The sequence below is a fragment of the Drosophila innubila genome, chromosome X (assembly GCF_004354385.1).
Source record: "Drosophila innubila isolate TH190305 chromosome X, UK_Dinn_1.0, whole genome shotgun sequence".
In the NCBI taxonomy this organism is placed as follows: Eukaryota; Metazoa; Arthropoda; class Insecta; order Diptera; family Drosophilidae; genus Drosophila; species Drosophila innubila.
The window spans coordinates 26,908,080-26,930,530 of NC_047626.1; the positions used below are offsets into that span (position 1 = coordinate 26,908,080).

The following is a 22,451-nucleotide window of genomic DNA, read 5'->3' on the forward strand; positions in this document are numbered from 1 at the left end:
GCTCAGTATACGGCAAGTAGCAGGGAATTGGAGTTGGAGCTGTTGCGTCGCGATTACGGTCTGGATGAGCGCATGTTGGAGGCGACTCTGGTGCCGCGATATAAACGCCACAAGCCGCAAGCCAGCGCCAGGAATGCGCATGTGCGTCAGGCGCCAACAGAACGTGCGGTGACAACGGCCTCATCGACTCCCTCATCCGATTGGATCCTGCGGCAGGGCAATAGCGCCGTCAATCAGGTCAATTTCCATCCCTGGACGGAGCTGGGGGAACGCAAGTTTTCGCACTTTGATCTCGTGCCCTGGCGACGCACGCGCAGCGCCTTGGATCTCAGCTCCGCATTGGATTACAGTGCAAACGGCGGAGGAGGAGGAGCAGGAGCAACTGCAGCGACGTCGGCGGCGGCAGAGAAATCGCTGCGTGGCCTAGAGAAACTTGAGTTGCGTCACAATCGACGGCGACTGCAACGTGCCCGCTCCACACAACAGGGTCTCAGGCGTCTGGTGCGTGTCCGTCTCATCTTTTCCATTGAGCTGCGGCACAAGCGTATGGAGCTCCTGCGTCAAAGTGCTTTACCCATGCGGGTTTTCGAGCAGCGTTTCGCCCTCAGCGAAAACGAAAGCGCCGCGTACGAACGAATCCTGCTCGATGCCAATGCCGGAGTCGAGCAGCACGTCGGCTACTTCAGCAGGCGACAATGTGGCAACTCCGCAGATGATGATGATGATGAGCAGCTGATTGTGGATTTTGCCAGCGAAACTGAAATGGATGCTGATGGAGAAGCCGACGAGCTGCCTGAAAATGAGGCTCAGTATGCCACAGTAGTCACAGCCCAAGAAAATGAAGCAACTGCTGAAAAAGCAAGTGAAAAGTCTGTGGAAAAAGCAGCAGTGGAAACTCCATCAAATGGAAACGGAAATGGAGTAGAAGTAGAAGCAGGCAATGGATCAGGATCAGGATCAGGGTCAGGAGATGCAACCAAAGCGACAAATACCAAAGTGCCATGCGTCAAGTGTCGCGATGTTGCCATTAAATTGAGGTAAACCATCGATAACGCAACGCATCGATTTTTTGTCTAATCGAAATGTGCTTTTCTCAACCTTTTTTTTTTTTGTTGTGGTGCAAAAAGTGAGCTAAAAATGAAATTGTATTTAAATGTGACGTGAATTTACATGAATGCCGTTGGAATATTCCTTTATATGGTAATATCTTCCATATATCGATTAATACTCTGCTTCAGATCAAGAGTAAAATTTGTTTTTAAATGAAAAGAACGCTTTAAGACTGTAGGTCAGATCTATAATTCACAGATCCCACGGGAGTGTGATGTTTTTCATAAATATAGGAAATAACCTAACAATATAAATCCCAATTTTTAAATTAATCAGATATTTGAATTTAGATGATATTTTGCACAATACACACAGTTTATCCTCTTTCTCGGTAATCAACTTGAATCAAAGACTTGTAGAGTTGAAGAGAGCTGTTAGGAAACCTCTTGATAATTGTCGACAAATACCTTAAATATTTAGATCTATTTCAATTATGTATATAGATAGTTCTGGATTGTTATCGTTTGATTGCACAAAAAGTGTCATATTTATTATGGTCAATTGAGGTGATTTTTTCACCCAACAATTCCGGTTCTGTTGTGGTTAACAGCTGTGAAGTTGTACCAACTGACCAACTGGCCCTCATTTGAGTGGCCAAATTGTGTTCTCAGCACCTTAGTGTGCAGCACCAGCCGCCCTCTTGTGGCACCTGCTACAAGCACCTCATTTTGGCAAACTAATTTAAGACTGTTGACGCAATAAATTTAAAGAAAGTGGCTTTGGTATTTTAGTTGCTTTCTGTCTTCGTTTTAAAACTGTCAGAAGCACGCAGACAAAACAGACTAACAACAACATTAACAACAGCTAAAAGTCAACTTTGTCGGTTCGTCAGTTTCATCTCTCCCCCTTTCTCACTCTGTCTTTGTCTTTGTCTCTCTCTCTCTCTCTTCACTTTGTTATTCAATTAAATTGTCGCTGCCAGTTTACTATGTGAAGAGTCAAGTTTATGAGTTTTGCTCGAGTTTCGTGTGCGGAAGTGGCACCCGAATTTTATGTGTATGTGTGTCACATGGGGCAAGTGCCACACACTGTTAATGTGACTTCGAAAATCTTGCGTATGGAACTGACCCGGTTAACTCAGATGGCATGGGCCAATTTATCCAAGCGAAATTAAATCTATTCAAAATAAGCAGTGTGTGTGTATGTGTGTGTGTCTATGCGTGTGGCTAAACAAACATTAATTAAAACCATTTTATATAATTAAGTGCCCGCGCAAATGCAAAGTGTTGTCTACTTTTGAGCGCTAGCAGTCAAGTTCGCAACTTAAGTCATTTGTTATGATTTTCTTTTCTGCGCCCAAAAGAAGGCAACACTTTTATGTTTAATGCTTTCGACTAGCAGCTTAAAAGTAGGCAACGTTGTTTTGTGGCCAAACCTAATTTTAAGCAAATCAGTATTAAATATTTTTTTAAATTTAATATTATATTTTATGAAGGTATAAATTATTTATTACTAATAAAATAAATGTATTTTATTTAATTGTTCCTTTGCAGAACCATTAACGACTATGCGCTCAATTCGCATCTACACTTGAAGCACATCAGCAACAATAACAATAAACTAAACAATATCTACAACAACAAAGCGCATAATAAAATTCACAATAATACCAACACCAATAAGAGCAATCATAACCTAAACAGAATGCATGCCCATCAGCTGGATTCGTATCTGGCCGGGATGCCGATCAGCATGAATATGGGTAGTCCAATGCATCCGGGCAATATTTCTGGTAACGAAAGGCCCAATGGAGGAGCATTAGCATTGCATTATGCAGCTGCCAGAGGATGTCTGGACTGTGTCCAGTTGCTGGTTTCCGCATCCGTTGACATTTGGTAAGCAATGTTGCATTTACGACTATCTACCAACTAACAAAATGAAGCACAATAAATTAAAAGCAAAAGTCGTGCAGCTTTCAGTACAGTTTTGTCTCGGTGTGAAAGCTTTGTTCTCTAGTTCTCTAGTAGCAGGAGAAGTTGCAGGGGAAATTAAGTAGACAACTCCGGTGGAACGGTGCTTATTTAAATGATTGCGACAAGTGCCGACACGAATTTAGAGCGACTTTCCTCATTTGGCCGTCTACAGTCGACAGTCAACAGTTTGCGTGATTTGCAGCTCTTTATTGCAATTGTATTGCATTTACTTGCCCCATATCATTATCGACAACAGTTGACATTTCTCAATTGGCAATTAGCTGGAAATACTGGCTCAAATGCGGTATAACTCAAATGATTTTCAAGTATTTGTTGGTTCAATAACATCATTCAAATGAGAAGCATTCCATTAATCTAGACGAACTAAATAGAAATCTGTCATTCAAATGAAAGTCGAAATCTATCAAACGGAGAGGAAAGATAATAAATTTTAAATTTAAATTTAAAAGTATATACAATTAAATACTTTTGTCCTGAAAATGTCCCTGATACTAACTACTACTATTGAACATTTTTATACATATTCTAACAACAAAAAGTATTTTAATTCGTTTCAATCAATCAAAATAATAGCGTTTTAGAAAAGCGATAGTAATGATGTTCAAAATATAAATGTATATCAAAAGATAGGAAACTTCTTTATTTAAAGAAAGTTTTTATGAATTTTGAAAAAACTGCGTATCTTATATTTTCAATGGAATAAAAAAACAATTTGCAATCGATTACTAAATAATCCCATTTGGATATCAACAAACTTAGATTAAATGTGTTCATTTTGCAAAATAGAGAGGCATGCATTTAAAATAAAATTACTTCAGAAGTCAAAAATATAAATTAACTAACATGTCGTAAATATGCAAGTCTGTTGATTAATTGAAGATTATAAGTCATATATGTAAATTTTATTAGCGAGTCGAGTTACTAAAGTTCATTTGAGAATTAATCAAACTATTGAAACTTCGCGCTTATAATTCGCAAGTGGTTCAGAAACTGACCTAATTCCGCCTCTCATTAAAAGTTGATAAATTTATAAGTTTAAGACTGTATTTATCTGACAATTAAGAGAGATCTATCTGTTTCACTGTTTGTATACTCTTAGAGTTGTGTTTAATGAGCATTGGCCGACTTGATCGATTGCAGTCAAGGCAATTAAATGCGAATAATTAAAGCTGATGATCTCATAATTATAGCTACAAAACAATGGGAGAACATAAAAGAACAAGAGATTGCCAACTATGGTGGCAAATGATCCATGCACACAATCGCAGCATGGGCTCCATGACTGATTGAGATCGCTTTCCAGCTGCAGCTGTAGCTGCAACTGCACCACCTGCCCACCTACTGTGGCATCTTTGGCCAGAGTCAGATTCAGTGGCAGCTTTGCTTGGAGTCACCTAAATACCAATGGAGAGCACGCGTTCTGAACATTGATTCATTGAGCAAGGCGAGCGAGGTAGTCAAATCTAGACCCAAACTTAGGTAGCCAGTTTGTCAGGTAAGCTGGTAAGCAGGTAAACGGGTAACCAGCTAAGCAGATAACCAGATAGCCACATGGATCGGCTTGGGTAACCAACCAAGCATCCAGGCGTGCTATTTTTATGCTCCAACTGAATGCCAGGAGGAAAAGCTAGATTGGCTACATGGCGACTGGCAACAGTTGGCGATACCAGCACAAAGCACCGTTGCATGTTGCCAGTTCCCAGTTGCAAGTTGCAACAAGTTACAATTGCAAGTGGAGCAACTGCGCAAAGGAGTCCACTAACTGACTAGCCAGGTCTTTGGTCTGGTTTGGCCAGCTCTGACGCGGACTCTGACTCTGACTCCGGTTCTGGTTGTGACTATGCCATGCGGCTTGCTTCAATTCTCCTCTTCAATTCATATTTATTAAACACGCCAGTGCAATTGCCATGACAACTGACACAGCAGCAACAACACTGCGCACTGCGAGGGCTGTTTAATGAGTTGCCATTATTTATTATATTGCTTACCATGCTGGTATTATCATTAATAACTCACCAACTAACCCAGTAATTTGTGGTTAACTATGCATTGGTCCCAAGAAAATATGACATAACATTTGCAGTTTTTGTAATAAGTTGTTATACATTTTTGGAGTGTAAAATATTAAATACATTGTAGATTCCAATTAATTATGCGTAGAAAGACAATACTGATTGACAAAAAAAAAAATTAAAATTAAAATTATTTCGAGATTCAAGACCTTTTTTAAGAATTGTTGGGTTGCTAGCGAAATTCTTCATAAATTTAAACAAATATTTTTTTTTTTGGTATTTTATAGCATTAAATAATTATATTTCTTAATGTATTCTACATATTATATGATATCTTAGTAAATGATATTTTATTGCATGAGAATACAATGTGATAATTTCTATTCAGAATTTGGAGTACCGCATTATCTTTTGGATTCATCTCTATGAGATGTAACCTATCTATTGACATTGCTTGCTGAAGCAACCCATGTGGAGTTCAAGTAGAAGAGGGAAAGCATAACAAGATAAAGGAAAGGGGGAAGCAGCAGCAGCAGAATCATTGGATAATATCGTATGAGTATACAAAACATTTGATGATAGGCTCTGAATCCAAGTAAACGCTTCTTGTGGCAAAGCTGGTTTCTGCTTTGCTTCTTGGCGTTGTCGATGCCGTTTTCCTTAGTTGTTGCTGTTGTTGTTGTTGTTGATGGTGGTGGTGGTGGTGGTGCTGGTGTTGTCGTCAGTTGGTTGCTGGCCGCTGGTCGCTTTAGCATCTATTCGCGTTTGGTAACTCGAAGCGAACGGTGCTTTGTCGTGCAGCGTCTTCGTTTCCATTTTCATTTCCATTTCCATCTTTACTGGGCAACGTTGTTACCGTTGTTTGCCGTAGCACAACCGTTACAACCGAACAACCGACAGCCAAACAACCGACAACGGCAACAACATGTGGCGATAGATGAATTTGAATTTTGAATTTGTTTTGATTTTAGTTGTTCTTTTTGTTCGTGGCGCTTTTCGTAGTTTTAACGCTCAAATGCCGCAATTGCCGTGTACGTAGCGTTTGTTGCCGTGCGGCCACGCCCACACATCGCCCACTCGATGCCGTTGAAGGCCTGCGCCGCGTCGTGTTGGTCAGCAAACACCACAACCAACAACAACACCAACAACAAACAAAATTTCGCGCTTCAAAGTGTTTCGAATGCAGTTAACGAATCGGAACGCGAATTAATTAACAGTCTCAGTGTACCAAAGAACTGCAATCCTCAGTAATAACAACAACAGCAACAGCAACAACAATTGCAGACAACGAACAGTAGCAACAACCTGTGTTGTGTGGTGTTCAAGCCGCAACCATGAAAAGGTAGCCCCACATCAGTTACAATAATCAATTGGCCAAGCAATGAGCAGCTGCCCCACCGGCCGAAGAATCGGACTTGCAACCACTCGACACTCGGCAGCAATTTTGCTTTGTTTTCCCTTTGCAGTTATTTTTATTTAATTTTTTTTTTATTTCTATTTTTGATGGTGTTTTTATGTGTGTGTGGGTGTGTGCGAATAAGCTGCTCAAATAAAGGGCACGCCTCAGAAAAAAAAGATCGAAATAATATAAAATGTAGTGAAAACACAAATTAAAAGCAAATACGAAATATGTATGCTAAATTCAAGTGGCAAACTGTGTGGCGTCTTTTACTCTGTGCATGGATTAACAAAGAAGTCTTAAAGAACAATAAAAATACAATACAATACAGTATAATAAATATAAAACAGTGTTCTTTAATATATTGGATAAAAAGCCCTATAGAATGGATTCCTTTGAAACTGCAAAATATTATGAAATAATAAATAAAAAAAGGGTAATTGTAATGGCAGTTCTAAAGGGATAAGCATCACTTTCAATATAAAAATTTGAAGACTTGAGAGAAAGTATTATATGAAAATGCCTAATAAGACTATAAAACAATAATAGAATTAAAGGTTGGATAGTTAAAATTGAGATGAAAAAATGCCGTGCGTTACAATAGATAATATAAAAGATTGAAGATGTGTCAGATATAATGTACAACAGAGAAAGAAACTTATTGAGATCAGAAAAAAGTTGATTTACCAGGATGAAATGCTAACAGATTCATTTTATGATATTAATACTATAATTTTTCTTATTTAAGTAGAGAAATCTCTCTGAGTTTTTCCTATTTATCCATATAGACGGTGTGCTCTATATTTTTATGCTATATTCAGACATTTATGAAATCATTTTTTACTATAGTAACAGATACTAGGAAACTGAAGAAATCATAGAAATATTATTGAAATAATATGCAAACATTAATTGTGTTAACGCTGATATTTAAGTTAAAAATATTCAGTTCTGAGATCTTTGACGTACATACTTACGACGAGAGTTGCTTTCATTCTGCAATTATTGCGACACGCAAATGTTCAATTAAAAATCAGAAAGAAAGATCAAGATCTGTAGACTAGATCTTTAGTCATAATGATAGAGATAAACGGGCATAACTGTCAACCGCGATCGTAACGACGCTCTCTGCAATTATCGCAGTTTCGAGACTTTGCTTACTGCTAACAAGCAAATGGATATTAAAAATATTAAACAAAAATGAAGAGATAATAAATGAAGAAAAATATAATTATTAAATTGCAATTATAAAATGGGCACAACAAAATTGGGTAGACTACTTAATACGTACTCGCAATTTACTGTATTTTCACCTACAAAGCCAAAGCTGAAGACGCTCCACCAGCAAAGAAGCCGAAGAAGCTCAAGAAGCTGTCGAGGCGAATAAAAAACACGCTACTAGCGAATCGACAAAAGGGGGTAGTCGGCGGGCTGGGGTTGGGGACAGGAGGTAGACGAGACAGACGGGTGCGCTATAAAAAAAAAAAGAAAGAAATAGATACAAGTAGAAGAAAATGAAGCAGCAGCAGCGGCAGCAACAAAACATGAAGATGAAAAATCAACTTTAATTGGTTTACAATTCATTTCTGTAGCGAAAAGCTGGAAAATGTAACAAGTCGTCAAGTCGCAAAGTTGCCAAGTCGCTCACTGAAGAAAGCAACTGGACCGCCAGCTTCATTCCTCGATCTCGTTGAAATGTTGAGACTCGACACTTGAGACTCAACACTTGAGAGACTGAAGCTGGAGCGTCTGGTGTGCAATATCCATGAAGTGGCCGCCACTCAGCCGCTCAGTCAAAGCGATGCTGACGCCAACACCAGCGCCGCCAACATGAATTAGGGAAAGCACAGTGGGACAAGCTAAAGATACAAAAATATACAATCATCTAACTGAAATATATATTGGCATAGCTAACTTAATTCTTATTGCATTTTTTGTTAAACTAAAATCGTTGATTTGTTATTTTGATTTTATTAAATATTATTTTTGGATATAATCAAAAAATATTATTAGGTTTTAATATATATTAAAAAAAAGTCACAAACATTTAACAAGTTGGGATACAGAAAATAACAAAAGAAAATATATTTTATGTAGCTTGATAATTGTTTATTAAATTCAATTTATTAAATTGTTTATTCGATATAAAAATATTTGGAAGTAACCAATAGTGTTTAATGTGATTTAATTTTTGTTGTATCTATCGTTAGCCTAATTTTAGTTTACCATAAATTTTTAAACGATTGAAATCAATTGTTATCTTTGATTTATTTTCAAGCCTTTGTTAAATAATTCAGATGTCTTTCAAATCCAGAACAAGCAGTTTCAAAAGAGTAACTTAAATGTTAGTTCATATTCCATAATGTTGCATTTCTCTTGTTCAATTATGATAAACTATGTGTTTGCTGTATTGCTCAACACTTTTGTTCCACTGTGCACTGTCGGAAAACGTTAACGAAAACAGTAACAAATGCACACTGACTCAGACTCAGACACAGATCCAGAGACAAGACCTGTTCGGGCGTAACACACAGAGAGAAACATCTACAGTGTGTGATCTGCTTGCATCGCATTTTCTGCTTTTTTTTTTGATTTTCGTGTTTTTTGTTGTTGCTAATTTCACCCGAAAAAAAGAAACAAAACAAAACGATAGAAAAATGGGCAGCAAATGCGCTAGAAGTTTGCTGAGCCAGGTGAGAGATGCTTCAATCGCGAGGTGGCCACTTTGCGAGTCAGTTGCAGACGCACTGCGTCCAGTCCCAAGTTGCAACTTTCGGTTTCTGTTTTCGGTTACGAGAGAGCAAGAGAAATAGAGAGGGAGAAATATTTGAAGCGATTGATTTAAATATCTAACAGTGTGTTTAAGCCAACAGACAAACTTGATATGCAAATAAACGGAAGCATAAGACAATAAAATCGATAATCAAAAATCGAAAACGCAGCAAAACAACAATTTCTTCAATATCAAAGTGATTTTTCTTTTAACAGTTTCTTTTCTGTTTGTTTGTGTGTGTGCTTGTGTTAACGGTATTGGGGAAAACAAGACCGATGTAACTAAAGTCGATTCTATGAACTGTATTATCGCATTGTGAAATTGAATGCGACTTTCATACGTCGTATACGTAATCCGTAATCCGTAATCTGTAGGTAAGCGAAGGGAATCAAGCATCATCATTCAAATACTTGGCACAACAATTGCACCCTGTATCACATTTAGCCACTAAATACATATAATAGTTATATCTATCCACCTCCCCCGATGCTCTTCTGTGTCATTGTCTTTCGTCTTCTGTCTCGTGCTTCGTTGCGTCTCTTTCGTGCACAGTAAATCACGTCGTACACAGAGCCACTTGTCCAGTCACACACACACACACATACACACACTGGCACACACATTCACACCTGCTCCAACAAAAAAAAAAAAACAAAACATCCAAATCCTTAGCTACTTTTCGACCATCAACGTTAAAAAGGGCCTGCTCGGCCGAATGACTACAAGTCTGACCTCGTACCGTCGCAGCAAGCAGAAGAGCAAGTCCAACAATGACATTCACACCATTATCTCCACGGAGGTCAACTGTGTAACCACTGACATCCTGAGCAGCAGTCCCACTCACAGTCATAGTCCAAGTCACAGTCACAGTCGGAGCAGCAGCAGTGCCAGCAGTAACAGTAACAGTCACAGTCACTGTAACGATCCGGATGCGGAGAACGTGGCTGAAGCCACAACAACATCAATCTTACATAATCACAGCCAAAATCAAAACCAAAACAACAACAACAACAGCAGTAATAAGAAAGATCACACGGAGGATCTGAGCAACCTCAGTGAACGAATGATGGAGGCACATCAACGTAAACTTTCCGCTGCCAATGAGGCTCAGCTGCATGACTCCAACAATGTGGATGAGCCGACGACCCTCATGGCCAGCGGGGCGGGGCAGGGTCGAAAGGAGCAAAACAATCGACGCAGCGTCGTTAGGTGAGACATCATCTCTTGGCAGTCAATGCAATCCAATGTGGATCCTCTTTCATTTCTCAATTCTACTTCCATATACTACATTTATTTAAAAACACTGAACAGTTTCTTGATTGAAGAATCTATGGATTATCTTTCCCTTTTCCTACTCTCCACTTAATATTAACTGAGAAAACTTATCAACTAAGAAGTAGGCAGAGCAAACAAATGTTAATGTATAAGTGTGCTTTAAAATAGCTAAACAAATCGATATTTATTGTGAGTGCATCTTTTATTTTGCTGCTAACAATTTACACTATTTCATCTCTTTCAATTTAACATACTCGTAGTTTTATTTTAAGGTTAAACTTTCTACATTTGTTTTTACTTTTACGAAATGTTGATTTTCAACTACCTTTATGATGTCAAAGTTTTAATAGTCATAGTTTTTGGCTGTTTCATGCTTCCTTTGAAAGTTGAACGGATACTGACAATAACTTTACCTTTTTAAAAAACTTGATCTGCGTATGTTTCCCAGAAATTATAGAACAAACTTGGAGTCTCTCAATACTCCTTTATAGTCTTTGAGATTGACGCGTTAATACAGAAAAACGGTTCGAAAGGGGATTAAAACTTGGTTGTGCTTGGAATAAATTCTAAATTCTACTCTAGTTTTAAATTTAATATTAAAGTCGAAAAACAATTAATGTTTGGTTCTGGTGCAGCGGAGTACGAGTAGGTTCTTTAAATTGCATTATTAACATTTTTAAATATCATCTCCATATCCGACATACATATATTTATACAATAATATTTGAACTTTAAAGTCTAGAATGAAGTCTATAATATTTGGCATCGATAGGAAAAAGAAAAGACAAGGAAAAACAAAAACAAAAACGAGTTGGCAACCATAGAGAGTTGCGACCCTAACGCAATCTGTCAACTTGTTTTCTGTTTTCTTTTATCTGTCCACTTTTTACGCTGGCATTGATGATACTTTAATTAGTATCAACATATCTTTATATGGAGACCATTAGCATTTTTTATTGTTTTTGCTTTGTTTTGTGCTGCATACCGTCTTACAAAATCGTTTTCTCAACTGCGATGCGGTTCGAATGTTGTGCGCTGTGTTGACTTTTTGCTCATTAACCCAAAACTCTTTAACTAAATTTGTGACTTTAATGCAACTAAAAATGAACTGAGCTTTACCAAAGTAAACTAATTGAATGGTCTGATCTCTTGATCTGTGTTCTACGTATTCCTTTCACATTTGCAGCGCCAATACGCAAATGGACAACGATGTCACGCCCGTTTATCTTGCCGCCCAGGAGGGGCATTTGGAGGTGCTCAAGTTTCTGGTGCTTGAAGCAGGCGGTTCGCTTTACGTTCGAGCACGCGACGGAATGGCACCGATCCATGCGGCTTCACAAATGGGCTGCTTGGATTGCCTCAAATGGATGGTGAGTACTCACCCAGGGTTGCCAGCATTTTCAAAAATCTACTAAACAACTATAAAAAAAAAAACAAAACAAAACAAAAAAACAACTATCTATTCTTTTTCGTTAATTACTCAAATAGTATATTAGCAAATAAATATTATAATACAAATTAGTTCGAGAATCTGCTCTGATTCCCAAATTGATAAAATAATTATTTCGATTATATTTATGCAATAGTTTGGAAACGAGTTTACATCGCTTTTCGACACATAAAATCAACTCACTAACAAGAAAAGGGTATCGAAATATCTAAAATATTCATGTTCAATTTACTGTTGAATTTAGTGTAATGTCTTTGCCCAATAACAAAGAAGCAGAATATAAAACGACGTTGTAGAACAGTTTTGAACTCGTTTTTGTCCTGTTTTTTTTTTCATCATCGTCGTACTGCTAACGGTTCAAAGTCTCTTGACCAGTTTTCTGCATGGCCTATGCAATTTATCAAGCGGATTAGCATTGTCCCGCTAGACAAAGTCCCAAGTCCCAAATCCCAGTCCACGTTGAGTCAGAGGAGAAGTTGTCGCAATCGTAATGCTAACAATGTTCTATATAATCATTCAGCATTGATAATGCTCTCCTCTTCCTCTCTCTCTCTCTCTCTCTCTCTCACTCTCTCTCTCTCTCTGTCTCACTCTCTTTCTCTTTATCTCTGCGTTACATTAGTTGCATGCTGCGACATAAACTGGACATCTTGGCAGACCGACTTTGGGTACCAGTGGAAAATCACCTTTCTAAATTGAACTAAATAGTTTTGCATTGCCAATGCTCAATCTCCAGCTAAAACTGAAGTTGCAGCTGAGACTAACCACTTTCCACACAATGTGTTGCATGTGTTGCTTCTGTTGCATGTGGGTCTCAGAAGTGTCCACCTAGCAAGCAATGCAACTGCAACACAATCTGCGGCCAAGTCAGAAAACAATGTTGACAGATCGCCTGACACTTTACAGTTGCTTTTCGAATCCTTGTAGAGCATGTGAAAACGTATTTAATGCTAACAAATAGAGAGAGAGAGATAGAAAGAGAGAAAAACTAAAAATTCATAAAATAGACAATCTATTATGTGCTTATGACAATTATAATTCTATAAGACAATGACAATAACTTTGCTTTTAATGAGGGAACAATACCAGAACCGTTAACTGGAACTAACCGATTAATTTTTAGTACGTTTTTCCAAAAATTATTGTATATTTTCTGCAAAAACAATAAAAAAACAAATAAACAAACGTGTATTTTGTGATTACAATTTTCTACTATTTTCCGATATATCGACATCTCGTTACTTGAAGGAATTTAAATCCGATCAATTTATCTAAACCTTGATCAATACAAATATAGGCTTTCCCTGGACAGCAAACGAGACATTCATACAAATTTCAAATTGAAAAAAATAGCTAAAATTTTAAGAGAAATTTGCCATATTTATATTCGTAGATAACACGACTAGCATTATTTTTAGTGCTTTAGTGCTTGAGATTTTCAATATATTCGAAATTAAAAGAAGAAGAATTTTGAAAACACTTGAATGTTGCCCTAAACCCAGCTGAGTAAATTCAACAGCTTCAATTAAGTGAGTGAGTGAGATTTAACATTCGTTTGTTAACCTTTAATGCAAATATTAAGCTTAGAATTAAGCTCATATCATTATAGCACACAAAGAATAGCAGACAAGTGCTAAACTGTTGCTTGATTTGTCAATTTCAGGTGCAGGATCAGGGCGTGGATCCGAATTTGCGGGATGGCGATGGTGCGACACCACTGCATTTTGCCGCCTCACGTGGCCACCTGTCAGTGGTGCGTTGGTTGCTCAATCATGGTGCCAAATTATCGCTCGATAAATATGGAAAATCACCGATTAACGATGCTGCCGAAAATCAGCAGGTTGAGGTGAGTAGAAATCGAAAATCGGCAATGTGAATATGGTTGAATATGGTTGAATATTTGCTTAACTTATTGTTACAGTGTCTCAATGTGCTGGTGCAGCATGGCACCACCGTTGACTACAACAGCAAGAGCCATGCACCACGTCACAAGACACAGCAGCAGCAACATCAGCAACAGCAGCAACAACAACAACAGCAGCAACAACAACACTTGAGCAGCAGCTGCAACTCGAACACGAATTCGAGTAAACAGACGAGCCGTAGCAACACCATCAAATCAAAATCCTCCTCCACGCTCAGCTCCGATGTGGAGCCCTTTTATCTGCATCCCCCCGCAGTGACTGCGGCTGCAGATGCTGCCGGCGTTGGCATTGGCGTCGGCGTCGGCATCACGCGCAAGAACAGCGACGCTTTGTATTCGCAACAATCGCGAAGTTCCTCTGAGAAGCTGTATGGCTGCAATGGTGGCGCACCTGGCGGCAGTGGCACAAGTGGCACGAGTGGTGGTGCATTGTTGCCCAACGATGGATTGTATGTGAATCCAATGAGGAATGGGGGCATGTATGCCACGCCCTCGCCGAATGGCAGCATATCGGGGGAATCGTTCTTTTTGCACGATCCACAGGAGATCATCTATAATCGGGTGCGTGATCTCTTTGTTGACTCCGACTGCAGCAGCGTGAAGCAACATCAGATGACACATTCGCATCCGCATTCGCATTCGCATTCGCATCCGCATCAGCACTCGCATTTGCATCAGCATCAGCATGGAATGCAAACGAAATCGGGCAATGCCATCATGACCATTCAGGCCGATGTCCATTCAAGCTCAAGTGGCGCTGGCAGCGGCTCCGATGAATCTGTGTCCATCTCGTCCAGCTTCAATTCGCCAAAGAGCAACAGTCATCATCACAGTCACAGCAACAGTCACAGCAACAATCACAGTCACAATCACAATCACCAACTGCGCAGTCAGAGTTTCAATCGACACGGCAGCAGCAGCAACATCAGTAACAGCGCCAAGAACAACAACAACAACAACAGCAGCAGCACAAACAACAATTACAAACAACACAAGAGCATTGCCAATGGCAGCAGCAACATCAACATCAGCAACATTGGCAATCAAAATGGCGATCATGACTATGAAGACATATATTTGGTGCGCGAAGAATCACGCAAGCAACATCAACATCAGCAACAGCACCAGCACCAACATCAGCAGCAGCAACTGCAACACCAACAATTGCAGCAGCAACATCAACCACAACAGCAGCAACAGCAGCAGCAACAACAACAACAGCAGCAGCAACAGTTGCTGTCACAGCAACAACATAAATACAATGTAGGCAGATCTCGATCCCGCGACAGTGGCTCCCATTCGCGCTCTGCCAGTGCCAGCTCCACACGCAGCACTGACGTGGTGCTACAGTATAGCAATCATGTGAGTACACTGTGCGAAATCATCTATTTATTTTTTTTTAAATAATACAAGTAATGAATATGGAGAGTTATCTGCAATATGTTTAAAATACATCAAATGATACAAATACTGACATTAAATTTTTCGTATACGTCATAATTCAATTTCCACATTAAGTTATTTACTTATCAATTGAAGTTAAAATCAATTAAATCGATCATTAACGCCACAGCCCAAAAGTATGCTTTAGTTTTTTTATTATTAAATAGTTTGCGAAGTGGAATTTAAAACTGTAATTGATAGGATTGCTTGATTTTAAATCTGTTTAAATTTCTACACTTTAATCAGTTCCAGCAATTTATTTAAGACTTAGAATGTTGCATACATTTGTTATTGTTATTATTATTTCATTGGTGTTCCAGAAATAAACCATTAATTTTTTTTTGGTTGGCTTACATATATTTATTATTTTTATTTTTGAAACACTCCTATATAACTTTGTGAAAATGTTTACAGCATACAAGTTCGTTAGTATATAAAAATTAATTAATGTTTGCCATAAGCAGATAGGGTAACCTTTCAAATTTTTGAATTCAATTATTAGTATTATTAGTAAATTACAAAAATAATATTAATAATAAATATAGAAGTTGTTATTGAAACTATTATCCATAGTTTAAGTCAGGGAAATCAGCACTGGCACTTATTTTTTTCAGTGTAGAGTCGATCCGAGTAACCTGTGTAAATCATTGCAAAACGTGTACTTACGTCAACTTTCTCAAATCTCCTGTCACAGCATTTGAACAACAAGCGAAACAACTATAGCAGCAACAACAGCAACAGCAACAGCAACGGTAACAGCGGCAACAACAATAGCAATAACGGCAACAACAGCAACAGCAATAACAATAACATAAGTATGTTGAATCGCAACAAATCGCATTCGATGATCGGACTGCACAGCAGCAAATACGAATCGTCGATCAAGGATAATTATAGTGCTAAGAATGTGAATTTGAATTTAAATCAGAATCAGAATCAAAATCAAAATCTGAATCAGAATCTGAAGAATCAGCTGCTCAATGGAGGCGTGAAGAGTGACACCTACGAAAGCGTCTGTCCGCCCGAGGATGTTGCCGAGCGGACAAAGCAGACGCACAGGAATTCAATGATACGCAACAATCTGATGGACGCCACAATGTTAAGCAGCACGCCCAATATTGCCACACACAACAACAATAACAGCAGCAGCAACTGCAGCAACATTGGCAACAGCAACAGCAGCGGCAACAACAACAACAACATGAGCAATAGAAATCTTAAGCGTGTCTCCTCGGCGCCTCCTATGCAGAATCTGGCAATGGGTAAGTTGTACAGTGTGACCCAACCATGATTAATCATATTAATTATTAATTTTCTCTCTTTCTCTCTCGCTCTCTCTTCCCTACAGTTAATGGGCCTCCACCGCCCCCTTTGCCGCCGCCACTACGTGCTCCCGTGCAGCGCAACAATCTCAATGCAGAACACTCCAGCAATAACAGCAACAGCAGCAACAACAGCAATAACATTTATAAGAAGAATCACTTTAGTGGCCCAGCACCACCAATTGGAGTCACAACAACAACAACAGCCACAGCAACAACAACACACGATGCCGTCGACTCGGATTCTGGATTGGAGGTTGTCGAGGAGCCAAGTTTGCGTCCCTCGGAGCTTGTGCGTGGCAATCACAATCGCACCATGTCCACCATATCAGGTCTGTACCGTATTTAAGTCTTCACACTGTCTAAAAGCTATTCGAACTTCTAAGCAAATGAGCATATTTGAAGAAACTTAAGCCAAGTGATACAAAAAATTAAAACCTTTATATATAACTTCGTAGGTATGAGCTGAATAATATTTTTTTTGGTACATAAAAATTAGTTTTTACGCAGTGCCAAATGTAATTTATTTTTGAAATTTATATATTTTAATTTTAATTCATATTTTTAATTGAATATTGTTCTTTACAAAATTGGATATCAGAAATTTTAAAGCATAGAAGATATCAGAAAATTTTGAATTTCATATGCTTCTGATATTGATACTTTGAAAGATGGATATTAAAATGCTTACTCAAATTTAAAAATCAATTCACAATTACATCAAAGCAGGATACCAGCTCTCTGGCATTTAAAAGTTTTTTGGCTCGCCGAAGCTTGAGGCATTAAATTATAAGCTGATTATTCCAATGACAGCTGAAAAATCTCAAAAAACAAAAAAGTTTTTCGTACTACAACTTGATTTTCGACCGATCGTTTCTATGACAGCTATGTGATATAGTGGGCCGATCTGAAGCAATTTTGGTCAGGATGTATAGGACTGACTTAAATGCATTATCTGTCAGATTAATTTAGGTATCTCAAAAAAAAAAAAAAGTTTTTCGTACTAAAACGTGGTTTTTGACCGACCGATAAATGTATATATTCAGTTAACAGGTAATATCTTCCAAACCCCTCAGCCAAAATGTGTGTATCATATACAAAAAGACGCGAAGCTTTACGTACTACAACATATTGAAAATATTATATTATTTATTCAAATAATAATTTAAAACTCACATGCTTCGTTTTTAAAAAATATTTTTTTATTTTCGAAATCTTTTTTTAAGACAAATTTTGCAAAATCAAATTAAAAAAAAACTGAACTTCCAACTCTAACTCCATCAAAATATCAGTGTGGACGAATTCTTACATAACATAACAAATATAAACAAGTTAAACACAAATGCGGATATTATTACTCGGACAATTAAAAGTTCTTTAAAAAGGCATTTCCTTTATATATTTGTTTATTCAACTTGGGTTTATATAGGCTTCTGAGTGACCTCGTTTCTAAGGACCGTCAAACACTTTGTTTTTATCAAATTTCGAGTGAAATTTCCTTGAAATTTCGTATTGAATGACATGTCAAATTGACTTTTACTTGCCAATTCACAAAATTCAGCATATTTTTTTCGGCCCCAAAACAAAAATTTTGTCTCCCAAACAAAACTAAACCAGCAAGAAGAATTCTCCAAAATTGACCATAAACATAGAAATCGAAATCGAAATAGAATAATTTAGAAGCAACGGCAAAGGAACTTATCAGAATATTAAGCAGCCATGAGTACGGATGATTCGAGTCTGGGCTGGTCGGATCTGGTTGAGAGTAGACCAATGAGCAGCAGCAGCAGCAACAGCAGTAGTTCCTCGGATGGGACAACAGTTCACATGTCGCCGAAGCAGACTCAGACAATGACAATGACAACGCAGTTCAGCGATGAGTTGACCACGCCCAGTCAGGAGGATCTCTCGGAGAAGTTCTCAGGGAATCTGAATATGAGAGATACGTATATCATTTATAGTGTTGGCAACGCGACGCTCTTTATGAGCTCATTGGACCCACAATTTGCCACTGATCATCAGCTGGAGCTGCTCGATCGCCATTTGCTGGACGTTAAGATTGCCGAACCAGTTGCACCGCTCTGGCCGAATCCCTCCGTTCTCACCATGGGCATGCGTTCCACAGGCGATTGTGATGCTCCCAGCACCAGTTCAGCGGCCAAATCAGCCACATCTGCCGCATTCGCTAAGCGCAAACTTCATGCCAAGACCAAGTGCCTCAAGGTGTATGGCCAAAAGAAGCGCATCAATAGGTTGCATATCAAATAGTTCCCTCCCAGATTCATCATTTATTCTCCAGTTGTTCATTCATTTATGTTCCTATATATATATATTTATATATCTGTATGTTTATATGTATAGATATATGTATATATATATATATATATATATTCGTTAGACCAGTAAAACCGGCCGTTGACCCTATTCCCGTTTCGCATTCATTATCTCTCTCTCTTGCGCTCGAGACTTGGGGTCTTTGACATTGACATGTCTCTTCACGTCTGGCGGGGCGGCGTGAAGAGAGAGGAAAACGGGGCACAGACTGATTGATCAATTAGTGGCAGCTTGACAACTAAAACTGGAATTACTCTCAAGTGGACAACAACAAGCTTAGGCCAGACGACACTCTGTTTAATTTTGGCCAAATTGATTGGCGAATAGTGTTTAAGTAACAATTTACATGGCATTTAAGCCACGTCAACATCAACAACAACAACAACAACACCACATTTGTTGCTTAATTGAAACAAGCGGGAATTTGCTTCAAATTCGCAAGTAGTTTTAGCGTCTAGTTAATAAAGAGTCTTTGCATAATTAGCGGAGAGTCGAGATTTTTCCGTCTTTTTTAAACAATCTAAGGCTTTTTGTTTTACTTGTAACAAAGTTGACCAAAAGCAAGCATAAATATAATTATATTGGCAATTATAAAATATACAAAATTGTAATATTTTAATACGATCTATTTTAAAATCTCATTTCAATTTTTCATAATTATTTGAATTTTAAAAATTTGAGCACATTTTGTTGACATTTCAAAGAGAATTTCAAACTTAAATAAAATGATTTATATCATAAACTGTAAGTTGAACTAAGATATGTGCTTTGCATAATATTTTTGCTTTAATTTTAATATAATCTAATGGATAGCATTGATCTTTGCCTGTAAGATTAACGAGTGGAATAACCTCACAATGTCAGAGACAATGTAAAATATGAGAGATATTTGACATGCGTTGATCCATAATATGCACTTTTAAATGGTATATGTGTACTTTTTTCTTTTTTTTGTTATTGTTGTGGCTTGTTGTTTTTACCAGAGAATATGCGAAATACACAAATAAACGTTAAAAGTTCACACGAGGAAAAACAATGTTGTTAAACAAAGAAGTGGAAGTTGTTGTTAGCAATAAATAAGAAAAACATAACAAACATCGGGAAAATAAACTGAAAGGTGCCAGACATACTCGTATGCCAATTGACAGAGCGACAGAGACAGACAGAGTGTGAGACAGACTGACGGATTGTCGGATTGCTAGATTGCCAGGCGCAGTCACTTATTCATTCGTAGATCTTTTCACACTGCAAATGGGCATGAAATTAAATGAATCCCACTATATGATGGCTCTTACTACTTGCCACATGCCACATGCTGGACAAGCTGCTGCTGTTGCAGTTCAGAAGCTATCGCTGTCGATCTTTTGGGCGCTGTCATTGGCCAAGATGAGGAAGTGAATTTGTCGGGCAATTTTCAGTTGTTGCCTGCGCACAATGGCGGGCCATTATGAGGCATGTGCCTCTTGTGGCAAGCGGCAAGTGGCATACAGCAGTCAAGCCACCCGCACGTTTGCCGCTGCGAAACTTTTACCAATGAAAGTGAACGTGTTTCGCACAACTTTGCAGACTGGAAGACACCACAACTTGTTGCAAGTTGTCGTCGTTGTCTACGTCGCTGCCGTTGCCGTTGCCGCTGCTGCTGTTGGCGTTTTGGGTGAATAACTTTGGCGATCGCTTGAACTTGCATCAGGCTGCCAGCGACGCTCGTAGAGTCAACATCGCCATTAGTCCACATCCAGATCGCGAGTTTCTAATATTTATTTACTCACTTATTTTTGTTTTATTGTCACATTGTGCAATCAATAAGAATGTGACTCGTTATCGATTAATTGTTTTATGTTTATCGGTTCGCTGTCCCGCTCTGGTTCGCCCTCTCTCCTTCTCGCACATTAACATGAATATGCCGGGTTCGGTGAAGATCCATAAGAATTCGCGTCGAAATTATTTTACGCTTAGTTTTCAGCGATTCGATATATTTCGTTGTAAGTGTTATCGCTAATAGAACGCTACAGCTACAGTGAAGTTCTAAATCAGTTTTATAAGTGAAGAAATTACACAAGTGCATAACTACATACAACAAATACCATTCCTTCTGCAAGGCGCTTTTTTAAATTATTTTTAAAAAGTATTCCATTATTGATTTACATTTGGACTGTTATTCTTGTTAATTGTTTTATAATTTCTTTTACTTTTGTTTTATTCCCATTCGGACAATCTATTTCCGATCCTTTTATTATCCATTCCAACTGAAACTGTTAACATTTTCAATACATGACTTTCGCTCCATGCTTTTCCAGCCACTGACCGCCCACTTGAATTTCACCATAAATCTACAACCAAAAGCAGCCCATTCCCATTTCCATTCCCATCCAATTTAATTCAATTCAATTCAATGTCTTGCAATCCGATCCAATCCGAATCAAAAGCAAGCTAAACCACTGATAAAATGTTGAAATTTGTTGGCTTTTCGCATTTTTTCTTTTTGTTTTTTTTTTTTTGCTTCTTTTTCTTTCGGTTTTTTCGTTTTGACCACCAAATCAATTGGCCAAAACTGGCTAGACTCGATTCCACATGCATTGCTGTCAACCTGGCCACGTAATGGATGCCATTGCCATTGTCGATTTCCAGATCTATCGTTGCTGCAATTTAAACGAGTTCCGACTTCGCATTTGCCGTGAAAGTTGCCTCTCCGAAACGAGGAATGAACGTGGTTTTGGGGGCAGAGCAGCGGTCAATTAAGTGGCATCATGTAGCCGTCATGCAAACTGTAATTTTTTTTTTTTTTTTGGTAAACTATAAATCTAAAATAGAGCTGTGAATCTCTATCGAGTTCCATTTGAGTTCCGAAAATAAACGAATACAGTACCTTTATTGTGGAAATTCTTGTAACATCAGTGTTGGCTTATCTATTATCAGAATACTTCGTATTACAAAAATAATATCGCAATTTAGATTGTGATCTATTTAAGCTGTCGAACTCTTAAATATTAATATGACAGCAAATTGGCTTTAAAATAACTGAAATAATAGTAAATCATCCTTTTGTATGAAATATAATTTCCTTTTTTGAGATATCGCAACCATATTGACATGCTGAAAATTGTATATTGTCCTTTATATCCTGTATATTTTAAAATGTTAAATTTTTTCAACAAGTTTTTTTGGCTAAAGCTACTTGGAATAACACAATCCACATTTTGGTATAACAATCGGATAGTTATACTCGATAACTGGGTTACATGATCTGGACATATGAACCTCAAACAGCCCCAACTTGACTCGACTTGACTTGTTTATTAAACTTTTAGCTTGTAAAATTCCAAGAAACTTTGGCAACGAAATTTTAGCAAAAAATTCAATACCTTGGAAGTTAGAGACCAAAGATAAATGTCATATTTTCTTAAATTGTGGCTAATTCAGTAAAAACCTTAAATAAAAATTGTTGTATGAAACCATGACTTTAACTCAAAAAAAG

At 38.0% G+C, this 22,451-nt stretch overlaps 1 protein-coding gene across 3 annotated transcripts in view; it reads left to right on the forward strand.

Annotated features, from left to right (window-relative positions):
* Positions 1-22,451, forward strand: part of LOC117791174 (transcription factor SPT20 homolog) — a 48,481-nt gene that overhangs the window by 21,578 nt on the left and 4,452 nt on the right. For 2 of the 3 annotated variants that reach the window (XM_034630856.1, XM_034630865.1), the window contains exons 2-7: positions 2,604-2,945; positions 11,690-11,873; positions 13,617-13,799; positions 13,875-15,239; positions 16,015-16,582; positions 16,669-16,974. In XM_034630856.1, coding sequence (XP_034486747.1) covers positions 2,604-2,945; positions 11,690-11,873; positions 13,617-13,799; positions 13,875-15,239; positions 16,015-16,582; positions 16,669-16,974 — 2,948 coding nt within the window. Of the gene's footprint in view, positions 1-2,603; positions 2,946-11,689; positions 11,874-13,616; positions 13,800-13,874; positions 15,240-16,014; positions 16,583-16,668; positions 16,975-20,870; positions 20,959-22,451 lie in introns of those variants that run through there. The other variant, XM_034630872.1, reaches the window with a different exon arrangement.